The 23765-nt window shown below is 42.9% G+C and overlaps 1 protein-coding gene across 1 annotated transcript in view; it reads right to left on the bottom strand.

Annotated features, from left to right (window-relative positions):
• Window positions 1-23765, bottom strand: part of grin3bb (glutamate receptor, ionotropic, N-methyl-D-aspartate 3Bb) — a 94388-nt gene that overhangs the window by 51300 nt on the left and 19323 nt on the right. Inside the window, exon 2 of the mRNA XM_073068668.1 lies at window positions 4384-4982. Within this exon, the coding sequence (XP_072924769.1) occupies window positions 4384-4982 (599 nt within the window). The remainder of the gene's footprint in view (window positions 1-4383; window positions 4983-23765) is intronic.

Raw genomic sequence — 23765 nt, 5'->3', positions numbered from 1 at the left:
TCCATATGCCTGTCTAAGTCTCTTAAATGTCACAAGTATCTCTGCCACTACCACCACTCACAACACCCACCACTCTGTGTAATAAAACATATCTCTGACAACCCCTCTACACTTTCCTCAAATCTGGGGCTATGCATTAGGACCATGCAAAAGTGGAGCTCCACCGCCCCCCCCCCCCCAAGCTACCTGGCTGCCTGTCCCATCAGCCACTTCCTGTCCTGTCTACTGAAGAGGCCACAATTCCCACATTGGTCTCATTCGCAGACTCAGAACCAGAGGGAAGCAAATCATCCACAATCCTGAGAGACGAGAATGAAGAAGAAGAATGTATTAGCTGAGTATGGCTGGAGGTGCAGCCCTAATAAAGTCTTAAGATGTAGGGCCCACCTTGACCAATCTTGTGAGAACATGACATTTAGGTTTTGTACTGGTCATCAGCCCAAGCTGTGTTAGTACTTGCAAAGGTTTCCATGACAACCTCCTGCCAATGAGAAAGGCAGCGTCCATTATTAAGGACCTCCAGCACCCAGGGCATGCCCTTTTCTCAAGGCACACATTCAGCGAATCAGGAACAGATTCCTCCCCTCTGCCATCCAATTCCTAAATGGACATTGAATCTTTGGACACTACCTCACTTTTTTTTAATCTACAGAATTTCTGTTTTTGCACTTTTTAAAAATCTATTCAATATATGTAATTGGTTTACTCATTTATTTATTAATATTTTTTCTCTGCTAGATTACGTATTGCATTGAACTGCTGCTGCTAAGTTAACAAATTTCACGTCACATGCCGGTGATTATAAACCTGATTCTGATTCTGATTCTGAGACCTGTAAGTAGATCCCCAAAGCTCAGTGGAAGTCAGCTGACACAAAACAGGCTTTACCTGTGAACATAGAACTGTGAATTCTTCTAACACACAAGGTGTTTTAGCTGAGTGTGCAGTATCAACTGAGTGCAGTGTATACAGAGAGTGGATCTTGCAAGCTAAGAGCAATAGTGTAATTTTATACTAAGGAATTAAACTAATTAAGTTAAGTTAATAAACTAAGTTATGACAGACATGATAGGTAAGGTGGTTGATCAGCCTTGAAGCAACAAATGCCAGTAATTCCTCTCCTCCCTCAGATGCTGCTCGAGCTGCCGAGTTTGTCCAGCAGATTATTTTGTTGCTGACAGCAGGGCGAGCGATGTGTTGCAGCTGGAGCACATGTCGCAGCCATGGCGATCATGCCTGCAGTGAACGCCTGCGACCTGATGAACTCCGCTCAAAGATCATGAGCTGGAGTGCAGTGGAGGTTCTCCAGCTTGCTTCCTGGGATGGTGGGTTGGTAGCACGATGAGAGGTTATGCAGATTCAGTGCACGCTCTCTAGAGTTTAGAAGGATCACTGAAGCGTGCAAAATTCTTACAGTGCCTGACAAGGCAGATGCAGGGACAATGTTTCCCCTTGCTGGATGTCCCATAACAGGGATCACCATCTCATAATTACGGGTCAGCGATTCAGGACTGAGATAAGAAGAAATTCTTTCACCCAGAGGATGCTGAATTTTTGAAATTCTCTATATAAGGGGTATGGGGGTTTAAATATTTAAGGGAGAGAGAGATTAATCTTTCAATGTTAAAGGAATCAAGAGATATGTGATTGTTGTGAGAAAATATTGCTGAAATAAAAGATCAGCCAAGCTCTTACTGAATGGTGGAGTAGGTACACATGGCTGAATGACCCACTCTTGGTTCAGCTTACATTCTTTTGCCCCCTTGTGCACAAGGTAGGATGGTCAACCAGATTCTCCAGGTTTCTCTAACTGAACTGGGGCAGATGCTCACCCTCCTCAGCATATTACCTGAAGCAGTACTCTCCAGTAGCTGGTGGTGTTGAAAGTCGAGGCCTTTCAGGGCAGGTGAGTACCGCAGATGTTGGAATCTGGAACTAAAGCAGTAAGCGCTGGAAGAGCTCGGCCAGACAAGCAAGCACATGTGGAAAGAAAAAACAATTGATCCATTTGCTCAGGGACCCAGGTCTGAAGAAGAGTCCTTGATCAGAAACATTAACTGGTTTCTTTGTCCATAAATTCTTCCTGTGACTGACTGCACTTTCTGTTTCTATTCTGGCTGACTTTAAGGGCTGGGTGATGCACAATGTCACATTTTTTAAAATACTGCTATAGAAACATTGAACAACATCTTATTGCTGAAGAAACAGTGCATACAAATTCCTAGACCAACAGATTTTTTTTAGAGTTGCTGTGCAATCAGAGATGCAGGACCCTGGATTAAGTGACTGGCTTTGGTTTTCTAGCCCACAACACTTGATACTCCAGCTATCCGTCGATACTGTGAGCACTATGTGAGAAATATTGAAATGTCTAGATAGAGTGGACGTGGAGAGGATCTGTCCTATTGTGTGGGAGTCTAGTCTAAGACCAGAGGGCACGGCCTGAGAATAGAAGGACAGCCCTTTAGAGGTGAGGCAGACAAGCTGCAAGAAAAAGTTTGTGAACCCTTTGCAATTCCCTGGTTTTCTGCATTAATTGCTCATAAAATGTGGTCTGATCTTCATCTAAGTCACAATAATAGACAAACACAATCTGCCTAAACGAATAACACACGAACAATTGCACTTCTTCTCGTCAATACTGAGTACACCATTTAAACAATCACAGTCTAGTTCAATAAAGTATGTGAACCTCTGGGGTAATGCCTTCTACTAAAGGTATTTGGAGTCAGGTGTTCCAGTCAATGAGATGAGATTGGAGATGTGGGTTGTAGAGGTGCCCTGCCCTATAAAAAAAAGACACGCAAAGTCAGACTACTGACAAAGCCTGCTCTTCTCAAGAAAGATCTGTTTATGTGCACCATGCCTCGATCAAAACAACTTTCAAAGGACCTTAGAAGAAGAATTGTAGAGATGCATGAAGCTGGAAAAGGCTACAAAATCAGTTTTAAAGACCAGAGTGTTCATCAGTCCACAGCAAAAGAAATTGTCTACAAATGGAGGAAATTCAGTACTGTTGCTACTCTCCCTAAGCATGGGCATTATACAAAGATCACAACAAGAACACAGCGTGCAATGCTGAAGGAGGTGAAAAAGAACACAAGGGCAACAGCAAAAGATCTGAAGAAATCTCTAGAACTTGTTCTAGTAGTCTCTGTTCATTTGTCCACCATAAGAAAAACACTGAACTGGAAAGGTGTGAATGGAAGGACACCACGGAGGAACCACTGCTCTGCAAAAAAACACACATTGCTGCATGAATCAAGTTTGCAAAAGACCACCCGGATGCTCCAAAATACTTCTGCGACAATGTTCTGTGGACAGATGAGACAAAGGTTAAACATTTTGGCAGAAATAGACATGGAAGAAAAGGGGCCCTGCACACCAACACTAAAACCTCATCCCAACTGTGAGGCAGGGTGGAAGGAGCATCATGGTTTGGGGCTGCTTTGCTGCCTCGGGGCCTGGACAGCTTGCAATCGTTGAGGGAACAATGAATTCAAAATTGTATCAAGGCATTTTACAGGAGAATGTCTGGGTGGCGGTTGTCACCTGAAGCTTAATAGAAGCTGTGTGATGAAACAAGACAATAATCTAAATCACAGAGTAAATCAACAACAAAATGGTTTAAAAAGAAGAAAATTGTGTTTTGAAATGGCCAAGTCAGAATCCAGACCTTAACCCAATTGAGATGCTGTGGTATGACCTGAAGAGGGCTGTTCATGCAAGATATCCCAGAAATATTGATGAACTGAAACAGTTTTGTATGGAGGAATGGTCTAACATTCCTCCTCGCCTTTGTGCAAGTCTGATCAGCAGCTACAGGAAATGTTTAGTGGAGATTATTGCTACTAAAGGAGGTTCTACCAGTTATTAAATACAAGGATTCACATATTTTTTTCAGCCTAGACTGTGAATGATTGAACAATGTGTTCATTAAAGACAAGGAAAGTACAATTGTTCATGTGTTATTAGTTTAGGCAGATTGTGTTTGTCTATTATTGTGACTTAGATTAAGATCAAGCCACATTTTATGAGTAATTAATGCAGAAAACCACGTAATTGCAAAGTGTTCACAAACGTTTTCTTGCAACTGTAATTTCTTTATCCAGAAGGAATAAATTTGTGGAATTCATTGTCACAGACAGCTGTGGAGAGCAAGTCATCGAGTACATTTAAAGTGGCGGTTGATAGGTTTTTGATGAGTAAGGGCATCAAAGGTAATAGGGAGAAGGCAGGATAATGGGGTTGAGAGGGATAATAAATCAGCCATGATGGAATGGCAGGCCAAGTGAAGTGATCTAATTTTGCTCCCATGGCTTATGAGCTAGAAAGGGGAAGTAAATATTCAATTATTGATACACCTTCATGAGAAAGTTTTACCTTGAAAGATATTGACCTGAAGACATCATCTCTTCTTTCTGTTTGTCGTAGCAGTTCACCATGCTTTGGATGAGTGTTGTGTCGGGTCGGATAAACACCGCTGTGGATATGGCTCTAGCTATTAGCTCAACCGCATCTCTCACATAACTTCCCAGAACTGGTTTGTTCACTTCTCCATAGGCAAGTAGACCTAGGGGTAGGTCTGCAGTTTGCAGATCATCGATGTTGAGTGGATGACCAATAACCCAGTGAAAGTCTGAGGAGGTCAAGCCCAACGTGGCTGCTGTTTCAAAGACAAAATCAGAGCATTTAGCATCACTGCTAAACATCAGAACAGAGGTGGACGAGTCCTTCAAATCATTCAATTTCTCATGTAAAAACTGAATGATGCCCGCATCATCCATGTCTGTGAGGTTGAGCAAAGCCCGCAGTTCGAAGTTCGAGTTGTTGCTTAGGTAGCTGAGCAAGCTGGAGATATCCCAGCTGTGGCACAAAATCACACTGACGTCATACCAGGCATTGGTTTTAAGGACACTGATGAGTAAGTCCATCAAGGAGGTAATCGAGTTTTCCATGCTCATCTGCAGGTGCAGTGGGTTCTGCAAAGTAAATTGATTTCAGAATTAGCAATTTGAGTCAGGAAACAAGAATATTAAATCAAGGATTTAAAAATAGCAGTTCAGCTTCTTTCACTTGACTTTCAATATATACTGGTACCCAGACTCAGTAATAACCAATAACTATCCAGCTAAATCTCTCCGTGGACACATTATCCAACAAATGCACCCACCATCCATTCTGTATACCTCTACCCCATCCTTGTCCACCACCCATCTCATCCATAACCATTGTTCAAAGCACACAAGCTTATGTCCACCTCATCTTCACCTAGGATCTACTTTACCTAGTGGTCTAACTTCATCTTCAACTCCCTTAAACACTCTAATCCCAGGTGGTTCTGAATATGACTTTAAGCAACGTGCACCTGAATATAAGAATAAAGAATTCAAGGAGACAACACAGATTTTTGTCGCTCTGATCTCTGGCTTCAACTGCGAGGAATTTTGGGGCAGCACAGTGGCACAGCTGGTAGAGCTGCCACCTCCCAGCTCCAGTGACCCAGGCTCAATCCTGCCCTCTGGAGGCGCCTGTGTGTTAGCGTGGAGCCTGCGCGCTTTCCCTGGGAGTGCACAGATTTCCTCTAGGTGCTCTGGTTTCCTCTCCCATCACAAAGATGTGTGGGTTGGTGGTTTCAATGTGAATTGCTCATCATTCAGTTAAATAGTAGAATCAGCGACAGTGGGGGGGTGGTGAAAAACTGGCAGGCAAAGTGGGAAAGTGAATATGGGGCCATGGTGTAGGATTGATGTAAATAAGTAATGAAAATCAACAAGGTCTTGGTGAGCTGAGGAGGTTTGTTTCTAAGCTGTATCACTCCATGACATGTGATTCCGTGGACTCTATGACTTAGAAACAAAGGTGTATGTTCCTGCCAGAAGTCAGTCCTCTATATCTTTTCCAGGCACATTGATTACAAGTAGCTAATAAAGAGGAAACATTCAAAAAAGTCACTGCTTTTAAATTAACTTTTTTTTCTGAACAACGTTTTAAATTTATTTTTCACTTTACTGATCTTAAAGTTGTTTTCTCTCATCTCAACCTTCTGGGCAATGGATTTAGTACTAGAGATCCAAGTGTAAATGGTATAATTCATGAAACAAATGTCATTAATCCTTAAGGTTGGTGATAAGGTTAGAAATTACCCCTTCCATAACACCCTTCATAGCTGACTGCTTGTCAGTGGTTGTTGGTTGGTCTCATCTGAGCTAATTAGGGAAGAGAAAGGGATGACTTCTTCTCAACTGCACCCGGTCAGAATTGGGAGGATGGGAGGAAATTGAAAGGAATGAGCTATCAGGCAAATATAGAACCAAAAACTTGACTTCGTTTCTTTATTAACATTCCCTCAGTAATAGCCTGAGACCTTTCTGTCCCTCCTCCAACACTCATACAGAAATATCCAGGTTTGCAAGTTAAAAGTTAATTTTTAGATGGATATTGATCCAACCTAGCCGTATGCAGTACAGATCCCCGTTCTATAGTGTTTTATAATAAGAAATGGTGCTTGCTGTGAAGGAGTTTGAACAAGAATCTTGAAGTAGTAATCCTGGTCGATACTGCAGGACATGGTTTATGGATTGTTTTGATACGTGAAGTCAGGGCATGAAACCACGATCGTAAGTTAGAGAAGTAAATCTGATAAATGAAACCTGCTGCACTGCCGCAATGGGTCTTATCATTCAGCACCATGAAGACATTCAAATGATGTCCATACATTTCAATTACGTTCATTGTCAGTTTCCTTCCTTCAGCTCCTGAAAATGACAAGTTCCTTAAGACAAAAAAGGTTGAAGGAAACCAAGAATTCTGGATGGAATGAAGTAACCAGATGGGCTTTTAACACCCTCTGAAATGGTTGACTATTGCAATTGCAGCAGGGGCTACCGACGGGCATGGTAAGCTAAAAGTATCAGCATTCATAGTGCCTTCAAAATCTTAGGACACTTTAAAGTGCTTAAAGCAGTACTCTTTGATGTGAAGTTGGTGCCAGAATATAGGAAATGCAGTTGCAATTTGTGCAAAGTTTCCTCAGGATAAAGAACAGATTTATCTTTACACTGCAATAGAGGAATAATTTTGGCTTTAAAGATAAGATTAGCTCTATTAGTCACATCTTGCATTAAAACATCGAATCATACGGTGAAATGCATCGTGTGAAATCAAATAAGCAAGGATCGTGCTGGGCAGCATGCAGATATCATCACATTTCCGGCTCCAACGTAGCATGCCCACAACTCATTAACCCTAAATGTATGCCTTTGGAAGGCGGGAGGGAACCAGAGCACTCAGAGGAAATCCACGCGGTCACGGGGAGAAGCTACAAAATCCTTACAGACAGCATTGGGAACTGTACGCTGACCAGTGATCCCTGGCGCAGTGAAACGATGCACTTATAGCCGCCCTACTGTGCCAAAGTAGTCTGGATAATTTTGAAATAGTGCTACCTGAGAGACAGCAGATGTACTTTAATTAAACATCCCATTAAAAAACAGCACTCTCTCACATTTTACAGGCAATCTTACCGTAATGTCATTTCATTCATCATTGATTTTGTTATTATGCTGTGAAGTATTAGTGATTCAAGTTACACATAGTTGCCCACAATCATTCTAGGGACACTGCTTGCCTTGTGGGATGCTACCAGGTGACAAGAGACAGCACTCAGCCGCTCATTCATTAGGTACTGAAGGCAGCAACAGACTGGAACCCTACAAAGATAATTCCCAGATATACCTTCAATTTACCCCAATCCGCTGACCTCTCTCCTTCAGGTCACTGCCCCAACTCCACTCATTCTGTCAATTACCCCGTTCCTGATCCTACTCTGTACTTGACCTGGGAAAGATCACTTAGCATTACCATTTCTCAGAATGTAACCATGATTTTAGGCAAGAACCTGCAGTAATAGACTATTAGAGTCTCTGTAATAGACTATTTGAGGCTTCTTAATAAACTATTAGTGGCTCAGACTTTATTATCGAATTTAAAATCTTCAGACTTAGAAGCAAGGGTGCTTCTAAGGTGTGAAGAACGGATGATATTGACAGAAAACCGAGTTATCTTGGATCTCTGCTCATTTTCAAATAAAACTGCAGATCTTTAAGCATGAAACATGGCATCTTGATTTAAGGAGGTATGATACATATAATGGAAAAGTAGATATCTCATGACTATTTCCCAGATATTCTTCGCAAAGTCCTATCAAATATAGTGAATACTTTTCCCCATGTCCATGTGCCATTTTTGCATGTCCACTCTCATAGGGTCATAGAGAACTACAACACAGCAGCAGGCCCTTCAGCCCATCTAGTCCATGTTGAATTGGTACAAGGGTCCATCCCTCTTTCTGGCAAATTGTTTGACACTGAAATAGACCTTCAGAACTGCCCCCCCCCCCCCCATTCCCTTCTCTTTAACCATCTTGTCCTCTAACCCTCTGAGCTAATTGATCTTCCTGTTCAGCTTCTTGCAGATCCTCTATTTTAATCACTCTTTCAATACTTGTTGTGTTTTCTGCTGCCTTGGCCTGCAGTCGGGTTTCCACTTCCTAAACCTCCCTGCTGATTAACAATTCTCTTCCTCCTTTGAGAGTTTTCTTAAAATTTCTTTCTTTAACCAAACTTTCCATTGTATCCTAATATCTGATATGGATTGGCATGAAATGGTATTTGATAATTATTTGTAATCATTTATGGGACATTTTACTCCAGCCCTATGCAGATGTCAGGGTAATGTAATGGAAATGTAATGTAAAATACCATGTTCCAATACTACAGGTACTAATAGCTATGACATCAGTGGTATCCTTATCTTCTCAGAAAACAAGTTAATCAGCTTATTGTCCCCACATATAAAAGGTCAAGAGATGCATCAAATTCAGAACCAGCTTCATGAAGGGCCTCATCTTGAATTTAGCTGTCAGTTATCCCCACGGATGCTGCCTGACTCAGATTTCCTCCAGCACTGTGTTTGCTGCTCCAGATTCCAGCATCTATAGTCTCTCGTGTCTCTGAATAAACCAGAGACGGCGCCTATATCCCTACAAGGACCCACACACCACCATGCTGAAATGGAGACCCAAGAGACTGCAGATGCTTGAATCTGGAGCAACATACAAAGCAGTGGAGGAACTCAGCAGTTCAAGCAACATCTTTGGAGATAAATGGACAGGTAATATTTCAGGTTTAAAACCTTCATCTGCACTGAAAGAAAGAGGGCAAACAACCTGTATAACAAGGTGGCGAGAAGGGATGAAGCAAGAGCCACCTGCTATCTAAAGTTATATCAGATAGTACACGTACAGCCATTTGAGAAGGTACTGAATATATATTTGCTCACAATGAAGGGAACATTGCAACAATATTTGCATGTATTAAACTATTTTACCCATTAACCCTATACAATATTAAATTATACACTGTAAATAACTAACTTACAATACAAAGTGAACCAATATAAAGCTTTGCTTAAAACATAAATTATTTATTTACTAATCCTCCCAATACTCACAATAAAAGATTCAGCAAATTCACAATATCTAGCAACTATATGCTCAGTAATTCTACAGTGTTTAGCCTACTGATTACAAATAAACCCAATCAGTGACTGCCACCATAATAAATCTCACACATCCCTAACTAAAGTCTTCCTGAACCAATAAATGGTCATACGTACATCATATAAACTTCACAGCATCAAATGTGCCTTCCCTCCAACTTAACGCTGACCATTAACTACTTCAGTAATTCATTTATTCATTCCTGTGTTCCCAGTCCACTCTCCAGAGTCCTGGTTTGCACGTTCCCTTTCCAGACACTTGAGGCACCAGTTTTTATGCTCGTTCACAGGAAAATGAATTTTATTGTTCTGTGAATACTAAAAGGAACGTGAATTCAAGATTGTTTAATGTCTTTTCCTGTACTCAGTGCAAAGGAAAATGAAATAATTGCCTCTATTGTCTCTATTGTCTATTGAAATAATTGCTACTTCGGATCTGATACGGCACAAAAAAAACACAATACGATAAAGAACACCATAATTTATAAAACACAATCAATATAAATACATAAGATAGCTTATATGCATAGATTGATTGTGTGTCCATAAAGTGTCGTTTGACACAGGAGTGTCTGTACTTAAGTGACTGACAGGAAATGATGAAGTGGTGGTGGTGGGGTTGTGGAGGAGTGGAATAGTGGGTGGAGTGTTGATCAGCCTTACTATTTGGGGAAAGTAACTGCTTTTGAGACTGGTATCCTCGTCCCAGATGGGAATGGGTGGGAATGGGTCCATGAGCAGGGTGGGTGAGAGCCTTCATGATGTTACTGACCCTTATCTGGCACCTTTCTGTATATATGTCCTTGTTAGTGGGTAGGCTGGTGCCAGTGATGCATTGGGCAACTTTAGCTACCTGTTGTAGAGCCCTCCTGTCTGCCACAGTGCAGTTTCCGTACCAAGCAGCGATGCAGAACGTTAGGACGTTCTCTACTTTGTATCTGTAGAATAGTCAAGCTCTCTCCAGCCTCCTCAGAAAGTAGAGATGTTGATGAGTTTTTGTGACTGTGTAGAATGTGTTCTGGGATCATGAGGGGTTGTACGAGATGTGTACTCCCAGGGGTTTGATACTGCTCAAAGTTTTCACTGCTGTGCCACTGATGTAAAGAAAGGGGTGAGTAGTACGAGTTCTCCTGAAGTCAATAACCATCTTCTTTGTCTTGTTGAAATTGAGGAAGGGGTTACTTGCCTGGCACCAGGCCTCAAGCTCCTCCACCTCCTCTCTGTGGGCCATCTCATCTTTGTTGGTTATCACCTTGTGTTATCAGCGAACTTGATAATATGAATATTCGGTAGTTTGGTCGTGCGATCGTGTGTGAACAGAGGGTACAGCAATGGGCTCAGCACACTCCCTGGGGGCACTCGTGTTGAGGCTGATGGGGAGCGAGGAGCAGTTGTGCATCCTGACTGTCTGAAGTCTCTTGGTCAGGAAGTCCAATGCCCAGTTGCAGATTTAGACCAAGGAGTAGGAGTTTGTTCACCAAGGTCTGTGAGACAATAGGGTTGAATGTTGACCTGAAATCCAGCATTCTGACATAAGCATCCTTGTTTTCTAGGTGTGTCAGGGCCAGGTGTATGACAGATGTTATGGTATCTGTCATAGAGCGGGTCTGTCAGTTAGCACATTGATGAGTGTCCAGTGTGGCAGGAATGGACGTTTTGATGTGTGCCGTTACCAGCCATTCAAAGCACTTCATGAAGATTGGCATCAGTGCCACTGGGAAGTAGTCATTTACTTCTGTAGGTGTAGTTTCTTTGGTACAGGGATGATGGTGGCTGATTTGAAGCATATGGGGACAGCAGCCTGGATGAGTGACGTGCTGAAGATGTCAGTGAGCTGGTGTGCACACTCCCTGAGTACTCAGCCAGGGATGTTGTCTTACGGGAGTGGGCTCTCTGCAGAGTCCTTCTCACGACAGCTTCTGTTACAGACAGTAACTGCTCACCTGGGAGGGACATGGCTTTCGGGCTGTTGTTGTGTTGCGTGCCTTAGAGCATGCATAGAAGCTGTTTAGAGCATCAGGGAGGGAGGTGTCACTGGTACAGTTGTCGCTGTTTTTCCTGCGTTGTCAGTAACACCCTTGATGTCCAGCCATATACACCAGGTTCATTATCAGATAGGCTGTGGTAAACTACATATACCTGTCTGGACACGCCCCTCTGCTGACTGCTCCTGTGGCTCCTCCCACAGACCCCTGTATAAAGGCGATTGGAGGCACTGCTCCTCCCTCAGTCTCCAGGATGTTGTGGTCTCTTTTGCTGCTAATAAAAGCCTATCGTTCGCCTCCCGTCTCTGAGAGTTATTGATGGTGCATCAAGTTATTAGCGCAGCTCGACCGGCTGTACACCCTCCATGCAGATCTTTGTCACCCGGGGGTCACCCGCCTTTACCATTTCGTGAAAGCCCGGAACCTGCCTTACTCCCTTGAGGACATCAGGACGATGACCAGGGACTGCCAAGTCTGCGCTGAGTGCAAACCGCACTTCTACCGTCCTGAAAAGGCGTAACTTATCAAGGCCACCCGCCCCTTTGAGAGACTGAATGTCGACTTTAAGGGCCCCCTTCACTCCACCAACCGCAATGTCTACTTTCTCAACATAATCAACGACTACTCGCGGTTCCCCTTTGCCATCCCCTGCCCCGATACCACTGCCAGCTGTGCCAATACCTGCTGGCTAGGGGTATTGCTACTAGTAGGACCATGAGCTATAATCCCCGGGGGAATGGACAGGTGGAGAGGGAGAATGCCACAGTGTGGAAGGCTACACTCTTAGCCCTTAGGTCAAAGGGACTGCCGGTCTCTCGCTGGCAGGAGGTCCTCCCCGAGGCACTTCACTCCATCCGCTCCCTGTTATGCACGTCCACCAATGCCACCCCTCATGAGCAACTCTTTTCTTTTCCCAGGAAGTCTGCCACTGGGACCACCCTACTGGCTTGGCTGACATCCCCAGGGCCAGTGCTGCTCCGGAAACATGCGAAGAGCAATAAATACTCCCCGATGGTCGAGAGGGTTCACCTACTTCATGCGAACCCCCAGTATGCCTACGTGGTCTTACCTGATGGGCGGGAGGACACGGTCTCCATCCGCGACCTGGCACCCGCAGGAGCAGCAAACCCCTACCCCGAACACTCCACGGTGACTATGAACCCCGTACCCACCGATGTATATATCCACGAGACACCGCGCACACCAAGCCCTACACAGACTCCTCACGACACTCCCATACCGGGTGCCTGGCACACGCATGAGGGATTACTGAAGCTTAACGGGCTGGCACCTCAAGTCAGCCGGAGCCAGCACAACCACCGTCACCGGTGCAATCACCACCGTTGCTACGTAGATCCCAGCGACAGACTCGACCGCCTGATAGACTTAACCTGTAAATATACTTGTAAGAAACTTCACCCCATGGGGACTCTCTTTTAAAACAAAGGGGGGGTGAATGTGGTGAACTATGTATACCTGTCTGAACATGCCCCCCTGCTGACTGCTCTCTGGACACGCCCCTCTGCTGACTGCTGCTGTGGCTCCTCCCACAGACCCCTGTATAAAGGCGATTGGAGGCACTGCTCCTCCCTCAGTCTCCAGGATGTTGTGGTCTCTTTTGCTGCTAATAAAAGCCTATCGTTCGCCTCCCGTCTCCGAGAGTTATTGATGGTGCATCACAGGCATTCCTGAATTCTTTGTGCATAGATGGTCTTTGCCCCCTTGGTACTTAAGATGAGGTTGCTCAGAGAGGTGCTCTGTCTCCAGACTTAAATCAGTGTCCCGGGATTTTAGTTGTTATAAACGTTTGGGGATATGGTGAATTCTGGTTAATTGGGCCATCAAAATAATCAGGACAGATGCTCATTTTGGACAACTGTTAAAGAACAAAAACTAATTGAGATCCCTTTGTTTAATGGGACACCATGCGGCTTAATTGGGACAGGAGAGTGCTGCCAGACAGCCTCTAACTAGGATCAGTCATGTGCACCTGTGTTGCCATAGACATTACACTGTGCTCAGTGCGAATAGTTTTTAAATAGTGTCAGCTGCATGTACTTGTGTTCAAAAAAGCAGCGATATGTGGTGAGAAGTAAGAGGCAAGACAATTCAAAACTGTCTTGCTCACTGCGGTATCAAGCACCCAGGTTTGGAGACGCCAGAAATGACTGGGAGTGAAAATGAAACCATTTCACTACTTCAACAAGTTAGGGACTATGAAGAATTTGAAGATATTGATAATCATCCTGAATGCTGCAATGAAAATTAAGATTTGAAGGATGCAATCATCAAATACCTTTAATGATGCCAGTCCATTTTCTGCACTGATTTTGTTCGTTTACAGTCAATCAAAAGATCATGGCAGTGTACACTGGATGAATTCCTCTGTTGGAAACTACTAGGAACTAAAACAACTATTTCCATGAAGCTTCAGTTAATTGGACAGCCACTTAATTGGTCCAAAATGTACTAGTCCCAATATGCCCCAATTAATCTGAATTCACAGTTTTACTAGAAATAACATCCAATGGTGTGGGAGATGTGCTAATTTGGGGCCATTTTGGCTTCATACACACAACCTTCCACGTTAGAACTTTGTTGTGGACACTCGACCTTTCTTTTTCTCTGCTGACCCATTTGAAGGTCAGAGGTCACTGCATAACCTGCTCTGTCTGGTGGCCTGCAGTGCGCCAACTATCATAGCTTTCAGCCTACGTGTGGTGAGATGCCATCAGTATAATAAATCCAATTTAGCATGGTGCATGCAATCCTTGGACTCCCTGTATCATTTCCACAGGGATAAAATGACTGCAAGAAGGTCAAATACTCTTCTAGTCACCAACCTATCTGTCACATTCTATCATCCCCTCGTCTAGAAAACCTGTTCTTCCCTTGCACTTGTTTGCTGCTTTGTTACTTCTTCAGCAACATTAACCCATTCTTGTCTCCCATGTAGCGTCCGTAGCTTCCTCCCTGTATAGTGAAGGAACTTCTCATCAAACATCCCCTATTGCTGTAGGAAACACAATTAATAGTACAGATTGATATAGTAAGTCAAATCACATTATAAGCAAAGTTCTTACAGTTATATACATATACAGGTCCTACCAGTGTCTGTAACAAAACAGAAAATGTTGGAAAAACTAAACAGGTCAGGCAGCATCTGCGGAAAGAGAAGCAGTCAGCATTTCGGTTCTGCTACCCTTTGTACGTTCTTCTACCAGAAAGCAAGAAGCCAGCGAATCCTAAATTTCTGTGACCTTGGCTGAAAAAAACTGTCAAATCATCTGAAGCACCTTCCGGACAGAATTGAGTTCAGCATTTCTATCAAAAGCCATGACAAATGCTGAAAGTAATCTGACTTGGCACAGCCATACTAATAGCCCTGTCACTCAGAATTGATTAAACGTCTGATGGCAGGTCAGTGGCTGACTGAGGAGGCAAACAAGACTCGAGAAAAGCAGGGTTTATGTGTGGGACAGGAAAGAAATAGAATCATCTTCTGAAGGAGTAAGTCCCAGAGTAAATGTTCTTGACATGATTATCGCAGCTTAGGATGATTATGTCATACATACATTTCAAGAGTAATTTGTTTCAATAAATGGGACTTAAGTCCCATATTAATGAGGTAAATCTCTTCCTATCAAACATAATAATGAGACTCAAAGATTGTGAGAGAGCTCCTCTTCTGGGTTCTGGAACAATGGAGGAACAGTTGTTAAAATCAAAATAGAACTGCAGGTGCTGGAAATCTGAAAGAAAATGCTGGACGCACTCAGTAAGTCAGGCAGAATCTGTGGAAAGAGAAACAGTGCTGCTTTCCTGTCTGTCCTGTTGAGTATGTCCACCATTTTCTGCTTCTATATGAGGCAAACAGTACACCTCCTTAATCAGCATGTTTAAAGCATTAAGAAATAATCAGTGTTATAAGAGAGGAGGAGGGTGGATTAGAGCACAAGTGAATTAGATCTTAAATCTGCTACAGAATCTGAAAGCAAACATCCACGTTAATGACAGGTAAAAAGATAGAATGTAATTTATTCAAGCTCTCTAATGGAAAGTGAGCTGTCAGAGGGATTCAGAGTCTAAAAGGATACGGACAGAGGAAATACAATGTAGGAAGACATAGAAATAGAAAAATATTATTTCTATGTGAAAATGCGCACTGTTATTTTCCAGCAATTTATAGACCTTCATAACTGAGTTTCTCTGATCCTAAAACATAAACGAAAATAGAAACCTGACGTTAAGTATAAATCAGAACAAATAAAACTTCATTTCACATTAAGAAAAAGGAACAATTGCCTGCCACAACTCAAACATCTCATTCTGTGGGCTGCAGAACTGAAACTGCATCTTGACAATGCTGTGAAAGTTCAATTTAATCCTGAAATTGGAGAGTCCTGACCATTGTTATATGTCAAGGCAGAGTGTAAGCAGTCATTTGTAATAGGTCTGCAGAGCTGATCCCAAACAAGATGATCTGAACCCTTTGAATATTACGTTGAAGTAAGTGTTTGAACTATTCATATAAATGCTTAAGGAAATATCTAACAGGTAACACAAACAAGACAGTTATTCATCCAGTTGATTAAATTACAATACTGAATCTAAAGATCGATATACTTGTCCCGTCACCTGAAGCAGATATGGCTCAAGTGCAGAGTGAGAGACACTGAAGCAGGTCAATATTTCACAGGTTTCAATGCGAACAGTGTTAAAGGGAAAAGAAAACAATAAGCACCAGGCCAAACAGGGCCATTAACTAAAACTCTCAAATGGAAAACAAAGCCTACACTGCGGCTGAAAAGAACAATAAAACGAATACCGCTAGGCTTCAGAGTCAGTTGACTCGCCAGTCCAATTCCTCAGGCAAGGCCGAATGCAAACAGGCAGCGAAGCGTTGCTGAGTCCAAGTCTCGACAAACACTACGACTGAATGAATGGAGTTAAATACTATCACAATGAAACAATAATTAGCTGACACGTGCATATTCACAAGCGCAATTGCTGTATCTACTGCGCCGTTGAATCCGTGGTTGTGACATGCCCTTGGTTAGCAAATCCACAGAGATATTTGCATTAGTCTGTTTCAGTTAACGTAAGTTACCATGTATTCTGAACTGTACCACTGTGAGGGGAGTGCTCTTCCTATGCTTACACATCCTATGTCATGTCTCTGTCTATTATCACCCACCAGCTTGCATAGACTCATTGGCCACATTGTTAGCTGTTGTAGGTTTCCTGTCAGCTTGAACCAGTCTGGCCATTCTCCATTTGCTTCTTGCGATGACAAGGCATTTTCACCCACAGAACTGTGCTCACTGGATTTTTTTCTTTTTGCTTTTCACACCAATCTCTGTAAATTCCACAGACTGTTCTGCTTGAAAATCCCAGAAGATCAGCAGTTTCTGAGATACTCAAACCACCCCGTCTGGCACCAACTGTCATTCCATGGTCAAAGTCAAAAAAAAAAAAAAAAAAAAAAAAAGTAACTTAGATCATGTTTCTTCTCCACTCTGATATTTGGTCTAAACAACATTGATCCTCTTGACCGTGCCTGCATGCTCTTATGCATTGAGTTGCTGCCATAAGATTGGCTGTTTAGATATTTGCATTAACAAGCGGGTGCAGTGCACAGGTGGCCACTGAGTATATTTACGCCTTTACAACTCTGACCACTTCTCCTGTACTGCCGCTACTAAGCATGTCTTCCTCAGACCTTTCTGCATCTTAGATATACAGTTCTTTATGATATATCCTGGTCTATATTTCTACCACTTCCAATTCTTGCTCTTCTTCCCATTGCACATTCCCACCTTTCCACTAGGGATGTAAAACCTGCCCCTTCATTTCTTCCCTTCCTACTATTCAATGTTCCAGGCTCTTGTTTGTGTCTGTGTTTTCACATGTAAGAATGCTGACACCACAAGTCCTGGTGTAAACACAGATATAATCACAAAGATAGTCATTCATCCACTCATCGTAGCCCAGGACATTGCTGCAAAAGTTACTCAGGAGAATGAGGTTATCTTGATTTGTCACATGTACATCAATGCACTAAAACAAAAAGTGAAATGCATCATTTGCGTCAATGACCAACACAGTCCGAGGATATGCTGGGAGCAGCCCTCAAGTATCGCCAAGCTTCCAGCACTGACGTAGCATGCCCACATTTTGCTTAACCCTAACCGGTACATCTCCGGAATGTGAGCTGACACCCAGAGAAAACCAACACAGTCATGGAGAGAACATGCAGACTCCTTACAGACAGCGACAGCAGTTGAACCACAGTCACTAGCACTGTAAAGTGTTATGGTAACTGCTACACTGCTGTGCTGCCCAACGTTACCAGACTATGGAGGTTCAAACTGATTGTCCAGTCTTAATAAGGTCAGAAATGAGGATGATCTCTGTTTCATTGCAACTCCTCGGATAACGCTGGAATTAAGGAGATTGAGAGGGGATCTGATTGAAACATATAAGATTATTAAGGGATTGGACAAGATAGAGGCAGGAAATATGTTCCAGATGCTGGGAGAGTCCAGTACCAGAGGGCATGGTTTGAGAATAAGGGGTAGGTCATTTAGGAAAGAGTTAAGGAAAAACTTCTTCTCCCAGAGAGTTGTGGGGGTCTGGAATGCACTGCCTCAGAAGGTAGTGGAGGCCAGTTCTCTGGATGCTTTCAAGAAGGAGCTAGATAGGTATCTTATGGATAGGGGAATCAAGGGATAAGGGGACAAGGCAGGAACTGGGTATTGATAGTAATTGATCAGCCATGATCTCAAAATGGCGGTGCAGGCTCGAAGGGCCGAATGGTCTACTTCTGCACCTATTGTCTATTGTCTATAACAAAATGGTCTGTGTCCCATGCTGTGATTCCTGGGTAAAGTTAGGTTACATTTTTGCCACAAACGCCAGAGGTGACCATTATCCAACATGAGAGTGTCAAACCACATCCTTGACTTTTGACGGCACTGCCATTGTTGAATGTCAATGTCATTAACGTCAGAGGGCTCTTCAGCATCTGGAAACATCATTTGACCTGCATGTAAACACTATGTCCATAGGAAGAGATTGGAGAGTGGGTATTCTGCAGTAATTGGCTCAGGTCTTGATTCCTTAAAACTTCCTCATCATTTGCCTGATGGATTAATATGGCCAAGTGCACCTCTATTAATCAAAACACCCATGGGACAGCATGATAACATAGTGGCTAGCACAATGCTTTGCTCCAAAGATGGTCAAAGCCTGTTAGAGGACAACGATGCCATCAATTTCCCATGTAAGGAGCATGCTCAGGAGCTTCTTAATCATAACACCACTGTAGACATCAACCAGCTCTCACAATGACCCATGAAGGAGGACATGAGTAAACCTCCTAGTGTCAAAGAAATGCAGATGGCTTGCAAGAAATTAAGGAACAACAAGGCCACCGAGCCTGATGGAATTCCAGCAGAAATCCTCAAGGATGGTGGCACAGAACTTTTAAATCATATTCATGATCAGCTTGTCAAGATCTGGGACCAGGAGAAGATTCTGGCTGAACTCAGGGACACCCTGAATGTCACACTCTTCTAAAAGGGTGATAAGGCTGACTGCGGAAATTATACTCCCTCTTCTCTACTTTAGGAAAGATACTCACCCGAATGTTATATCACCAGCTTTCACCTCTGGCAGAAGATCTTCTGCCTGAGCCTCAGTGCGGCCTCTGTCCAGCCAGCAGAACATCTGACATGATTTTTACAGCACGTCAATTGCAGGAGAAAGCCCGGGAACAAAATCTCCCACTTTATGTGGCCTTCATAGACCTTACAAAAGCACTTGATTCTGTAAATTGTCCTGCAGTTTGCTAAGTACTGTCCAAAATCGGGTGCCTGGAGAAGTACTTCAAGATCCTGCAGTTCTTACACAATGATGTGAGTGCAATAGTCATTAGGAACAGTGGCTCTGAAGCAGCACCTCTTAAGGTTGAGACCGGCGTCAAACTGGGGTGTACCATTGCCCCAACTCTGTTTGCCATTTTCATTGTAACCACTCTTCACCTCACAGACCAAGCTCTGTGAGGAGTCCAGATTCTCTATAGGTCAGATGGGGGGCTCTTTAACCTTATCAGGTTCAAGGCAAAGAGCAAGGTGTCAACCACTTCCATCATGAAGCTCCAATATGCGGACTACAACGCCATTGTAGCTCACTCTGAGGAGGATCTCCACTGCATAACGGATGTTTTCGTCAAAGTACACAAGCTCCTGGGACTTGATCCAAACATCAAGAAAACCCAAGTCCTGCACCAACCTGCTCCAGATCAAGCTGCTAAACCTCCAACCATCCAAGTTGACAACATCCCTCTGGAGAACACTTAGCATTTCCCATACCTTGGCAGCTTCCTTTCTTCTAGAGCTAAATTGCAGAATAGGCTGTGCGCGTGGAGCTTCTGCCAGGCTGAGAACAAGGATTTCTGAAGATCAGGAGATCAAGACCAACCATAAGCTTCTGGTCTATAAAGCTATAGTCCTCCCCTCCTTGGAGTGGAGTCATGGACAACATACAACAGGCATATAAAATCCCCAGAAGTTTACCATCAAAGATGCCTCTGAAAAATTCTGAAAGTTAGCTAGAAGAACAGGCATACTAACTCCAGCATCCTGGAGGAAGCTAACCTTAACTCCATAGCTACAATTGTGACTCTACACCAATTGGGATGGGTCGGCCACATTATCCAAATGCCTGACTCCTGCCTCCCCAAACAACTCCTGTTTGGCCAATTCAAGGATGCAAAAAGTACACTCCTGGAAGGCAGAAAAAGCAGTTCAAGGACTGTATCAAGACCCACCTGAGGAAGTGCTACATCTACCTGAATGGATAGGAGGAATTAGCACAGGATAGGAAATGCTGGAGAAGGACTGTCTATGAGAGGACCTCCACCGTGTGGCTGAGATTAAGTGGCTTCAACATAAGGAGAGGCTGGGAGAGGCCCAACCAGCTACATCCACCACCACCCCAATGACCTACACCTGCCAACACTGCAATAGGACTTGTGGATCATGGAACGGCCTCTTTAGTCACCTCAAGACCCGCAAGACAGCAGATCAACCACCAGGAGAATTATACTTGACTGCAAGTAATTTCTGATGATGAAGATGCTATTACAGCTCAGGGCATCATACTTCAGAGTACAATTCCTGCATTGTCTGTAAGTATTTGTACGGTCTCCCCATGACCACATAGGTTTCCTCCGAATGCTCCGGTTTCCTCCTACGGTCCAAAGACAAATCGGTTCGATTAATTGGTCATTGTAAATTTTCCTGTGATTAGGCTAGAGTTAAATCTGTGGACTGCTGAGGTTGTGTGACTCATTGGGCCAGGAGAATCTGTTCTGTGCTGTAACTGTAAATTTAAAAAAAGACTGGCATCCCCTTACCCAAAGCAAACAATTGTGCCCTTCACTGTCACAAATTGGGTGCAACATGTTCTCCCTACAAACCCCAGTCTACATTTTGCCAAGATGTATTTAGAGAATCTCTTAAACATTTTACCTTCACATCCAGAAGGATAAAGGCAGCAGATGTTTGGGATCACTACCACCACCCTTTTCCTTCCACAAATTACACCCCATACACAGCTCCACCATCTAGTGGATCAATATCCTGGAACTCTTTCGCCAGAGGGTGGTGAATCCGTGGAGGTCAAGTCATTAGGTATATTTAAAACGGAGGTTGACAGGTTCTTGATTTAAGGGCATCAAAGGTTACAAGGAGAAGTCAAGAGAATGGATTTGAGAGGGATAAAGTATTACAGCTTGTGGCATTCTGGAGTTTGGAGTTCAATGCTGGGGCAGTCTGTAAGGAGTTTGCATGTTCTCCCCATGAATCGCGTGGTGTTTCCTCTGGGTGCCCCATTTTCCTCCCACAGCCCAACTGGTAGGTTAATTGGGGCGTTGTAAAGTGCCTTGTGATTAGGCTAGAGTTAAGCAGGTGCTTTGGTGAGGCTTGTTCCACGCTACATCTCTAAACAAATAGATAAATAATCAGCCAGGATGGAATGGTGAAGCAAACTCGATGGGCCAAATGGCTCAATTCTGCTCCTGTGTCTTATGGTCTTACAGTCTAACTCCTACACTAAGGCACTGTGGGAGCACTTTTACTGTAACGACCAATTCAAGCAAGCCCTACTGCTCAAAAATACTTAATGATCTGACCAATAAGCACTTGTCTCGCCATGCCACCCACATCTCATAAATAAATAATAAGAAGCAGATGGAGTAATTGTACCAAATGAGGTATTATAAAGTAATTTGTGTTACTGTGGATCTCAAGAGTAACTGTTTGCAAAACAAAATCAGAAACAGATTTCCATGAGTTTCAGTAAATCATGTATTTCTGTCAAGCCTACCACAGTGCAGATATTTCTACTGTGCCTCAGTATGCACGACACACATTCCAATTAAAGTCTTTGAAAATAACGTCCAAGGTTAAAGTTGATATTGAGAGAACCTATGATGCACACAATTTAGAAAGGAGAGAAGAACTTTCTTGGGGGCTAACTCAAAACTAAGGAGGTATGGAGAGAATATATTTTCCTTCAGAAAATTAAATTCTTGACCAAGGCTGGGATATATTTAGCTGCTTAGTAATCATTATGCACTTCCAGAGTGTGCTGGTAGTTATAGTTTTTCTGACAGCAATCATTATAAAGCTAGGATTTGTTTTGGCTATTCATTATTACCAGAGTCAGACCTGGCCACAGTAACCACATTCTTGACATTATAGCCAAGCTAGCTTGAAATATCCCACTTTAAAAATAACTGCAGCAATAATGCATGTAAATTGATTATAATCAATAATATTCATCAAACATAATACGTTGCAAACTACATTCAGAATGCTCTTTAGATTAAACAAAGAGTTACTTCTTGCAACACTATAAATTCCACCTCCTTATCTTTTTTCGATTTTTCTCTCTTCTGAAGGAGCAGATGCTGACTGGAATATAGCTTTCAGCTCTTTGCTTCAGTAGCCCTTCCAGATGCCCATTCCTCACTTGTGACTCTGACAGGTTATTTGACTCCAAACAGTACCACAGCCAAGCATTACCCTACTTTTCGCCAGCACTGGCAAGCAGGAATTTCACAAGGCAGAAAATCATGCTTGACCAAGTCCCTCCCTTCCCAAGATAAACCTGCAACTCAGGGCTAAAGAAGGAAGAGTTTCATGAATTAAATACCTTTGTGCATATTCTAAGCCCTCACACTTAATATTCACTGTTGCACTCTGAAATGAGCAGACTGAATTAGAATACAAGGTCAAAAAGGACACAGTAGAAACAATAAAAATATACAACCCGAGCCAAATGAGGAAAACATCATTACAGAGAAAATGGAATTTAGTGAATATGTTTCACTAACTCTAAGATTCAAGGCTCAGAAGTTTAAATGACCAAGAACCATTATTAGTAAATACTTGGTCCAGCACCACGCACACTCAGGGTAATTTGCAGGGGAACAGTTTAATAGTGTCAGTTCTGCCACAGCCAGCTGTGATTTAGATGGGTGAGACAAGGTTTTTATCCATAAAAGAGTAGGTTGGTTGAAGGATGATATAAAGGAGATCTCTGAAGTTGTGAGATGTGTTGGTTGGATAAATATTGATAAAATGATTTTGCCAATGGAGCATAATTCTGATAGTGATCAATAACTGCAAAAAGAGATCTTCAAAGAACTTTTTTAACTTGTCATCTACACGTACATCAAATTATCTGGATGCTAATGTGGTAAACTGGATCAACAAATTTGTGGACGACACCAGGTTGGGGGGGCTTAGTGGACAGTGAGGAAGGCTATCAAAGATTGCAGCGGGATCTGGACCAACTGGAAAATCGAGCTGAAAAATGGCAGGTGGACTTTAATGCATTCAAGTGTGAGGTGTTGCACTTTGGGAGAACAAACCAGGCTAGAACTTGCACTGAGGAGTTTGGTAGAAAAGAGGGATCTAAGAACATAGATCCTTAATTCCTTGAAGGTGACATCACAGGTAGACAGGGTTGTAAAGAGAGCTTTGGCTCCTTGGACTTCATAAATCAAACCATGGAGTACAGCAGTTCAGATGTTCTGTTGAAGTTAAGTAAGATGTTGGTGAGGCTTAATCTGGATTAAATGCAGTTCTGGTCACCTACCTATGGGAAAGATATCAAAAAGATTGAAAAAGTACAAAGAAAATTTAC

This window comes from Hemitrygon akajei, chromosome 16, assembly GCF_048418815.1.
Source record: "Hemitrygon akajei chromosome 16, sHemAka1.3, whole genome shotgun sequence".
NCBI classification, from domain to species: domain Eukaryota; kingdom Metazoa; phylum Chordata; class Chondrichthyes; order Myliobatiformes; family Dasyatidae; genus Hemitrygon; species Hemitrygon akajei.
Note: the sequence above shows the minus strand (reverse complement) of the source record. Positions and strands in the feature narration are given on the sequence as shown.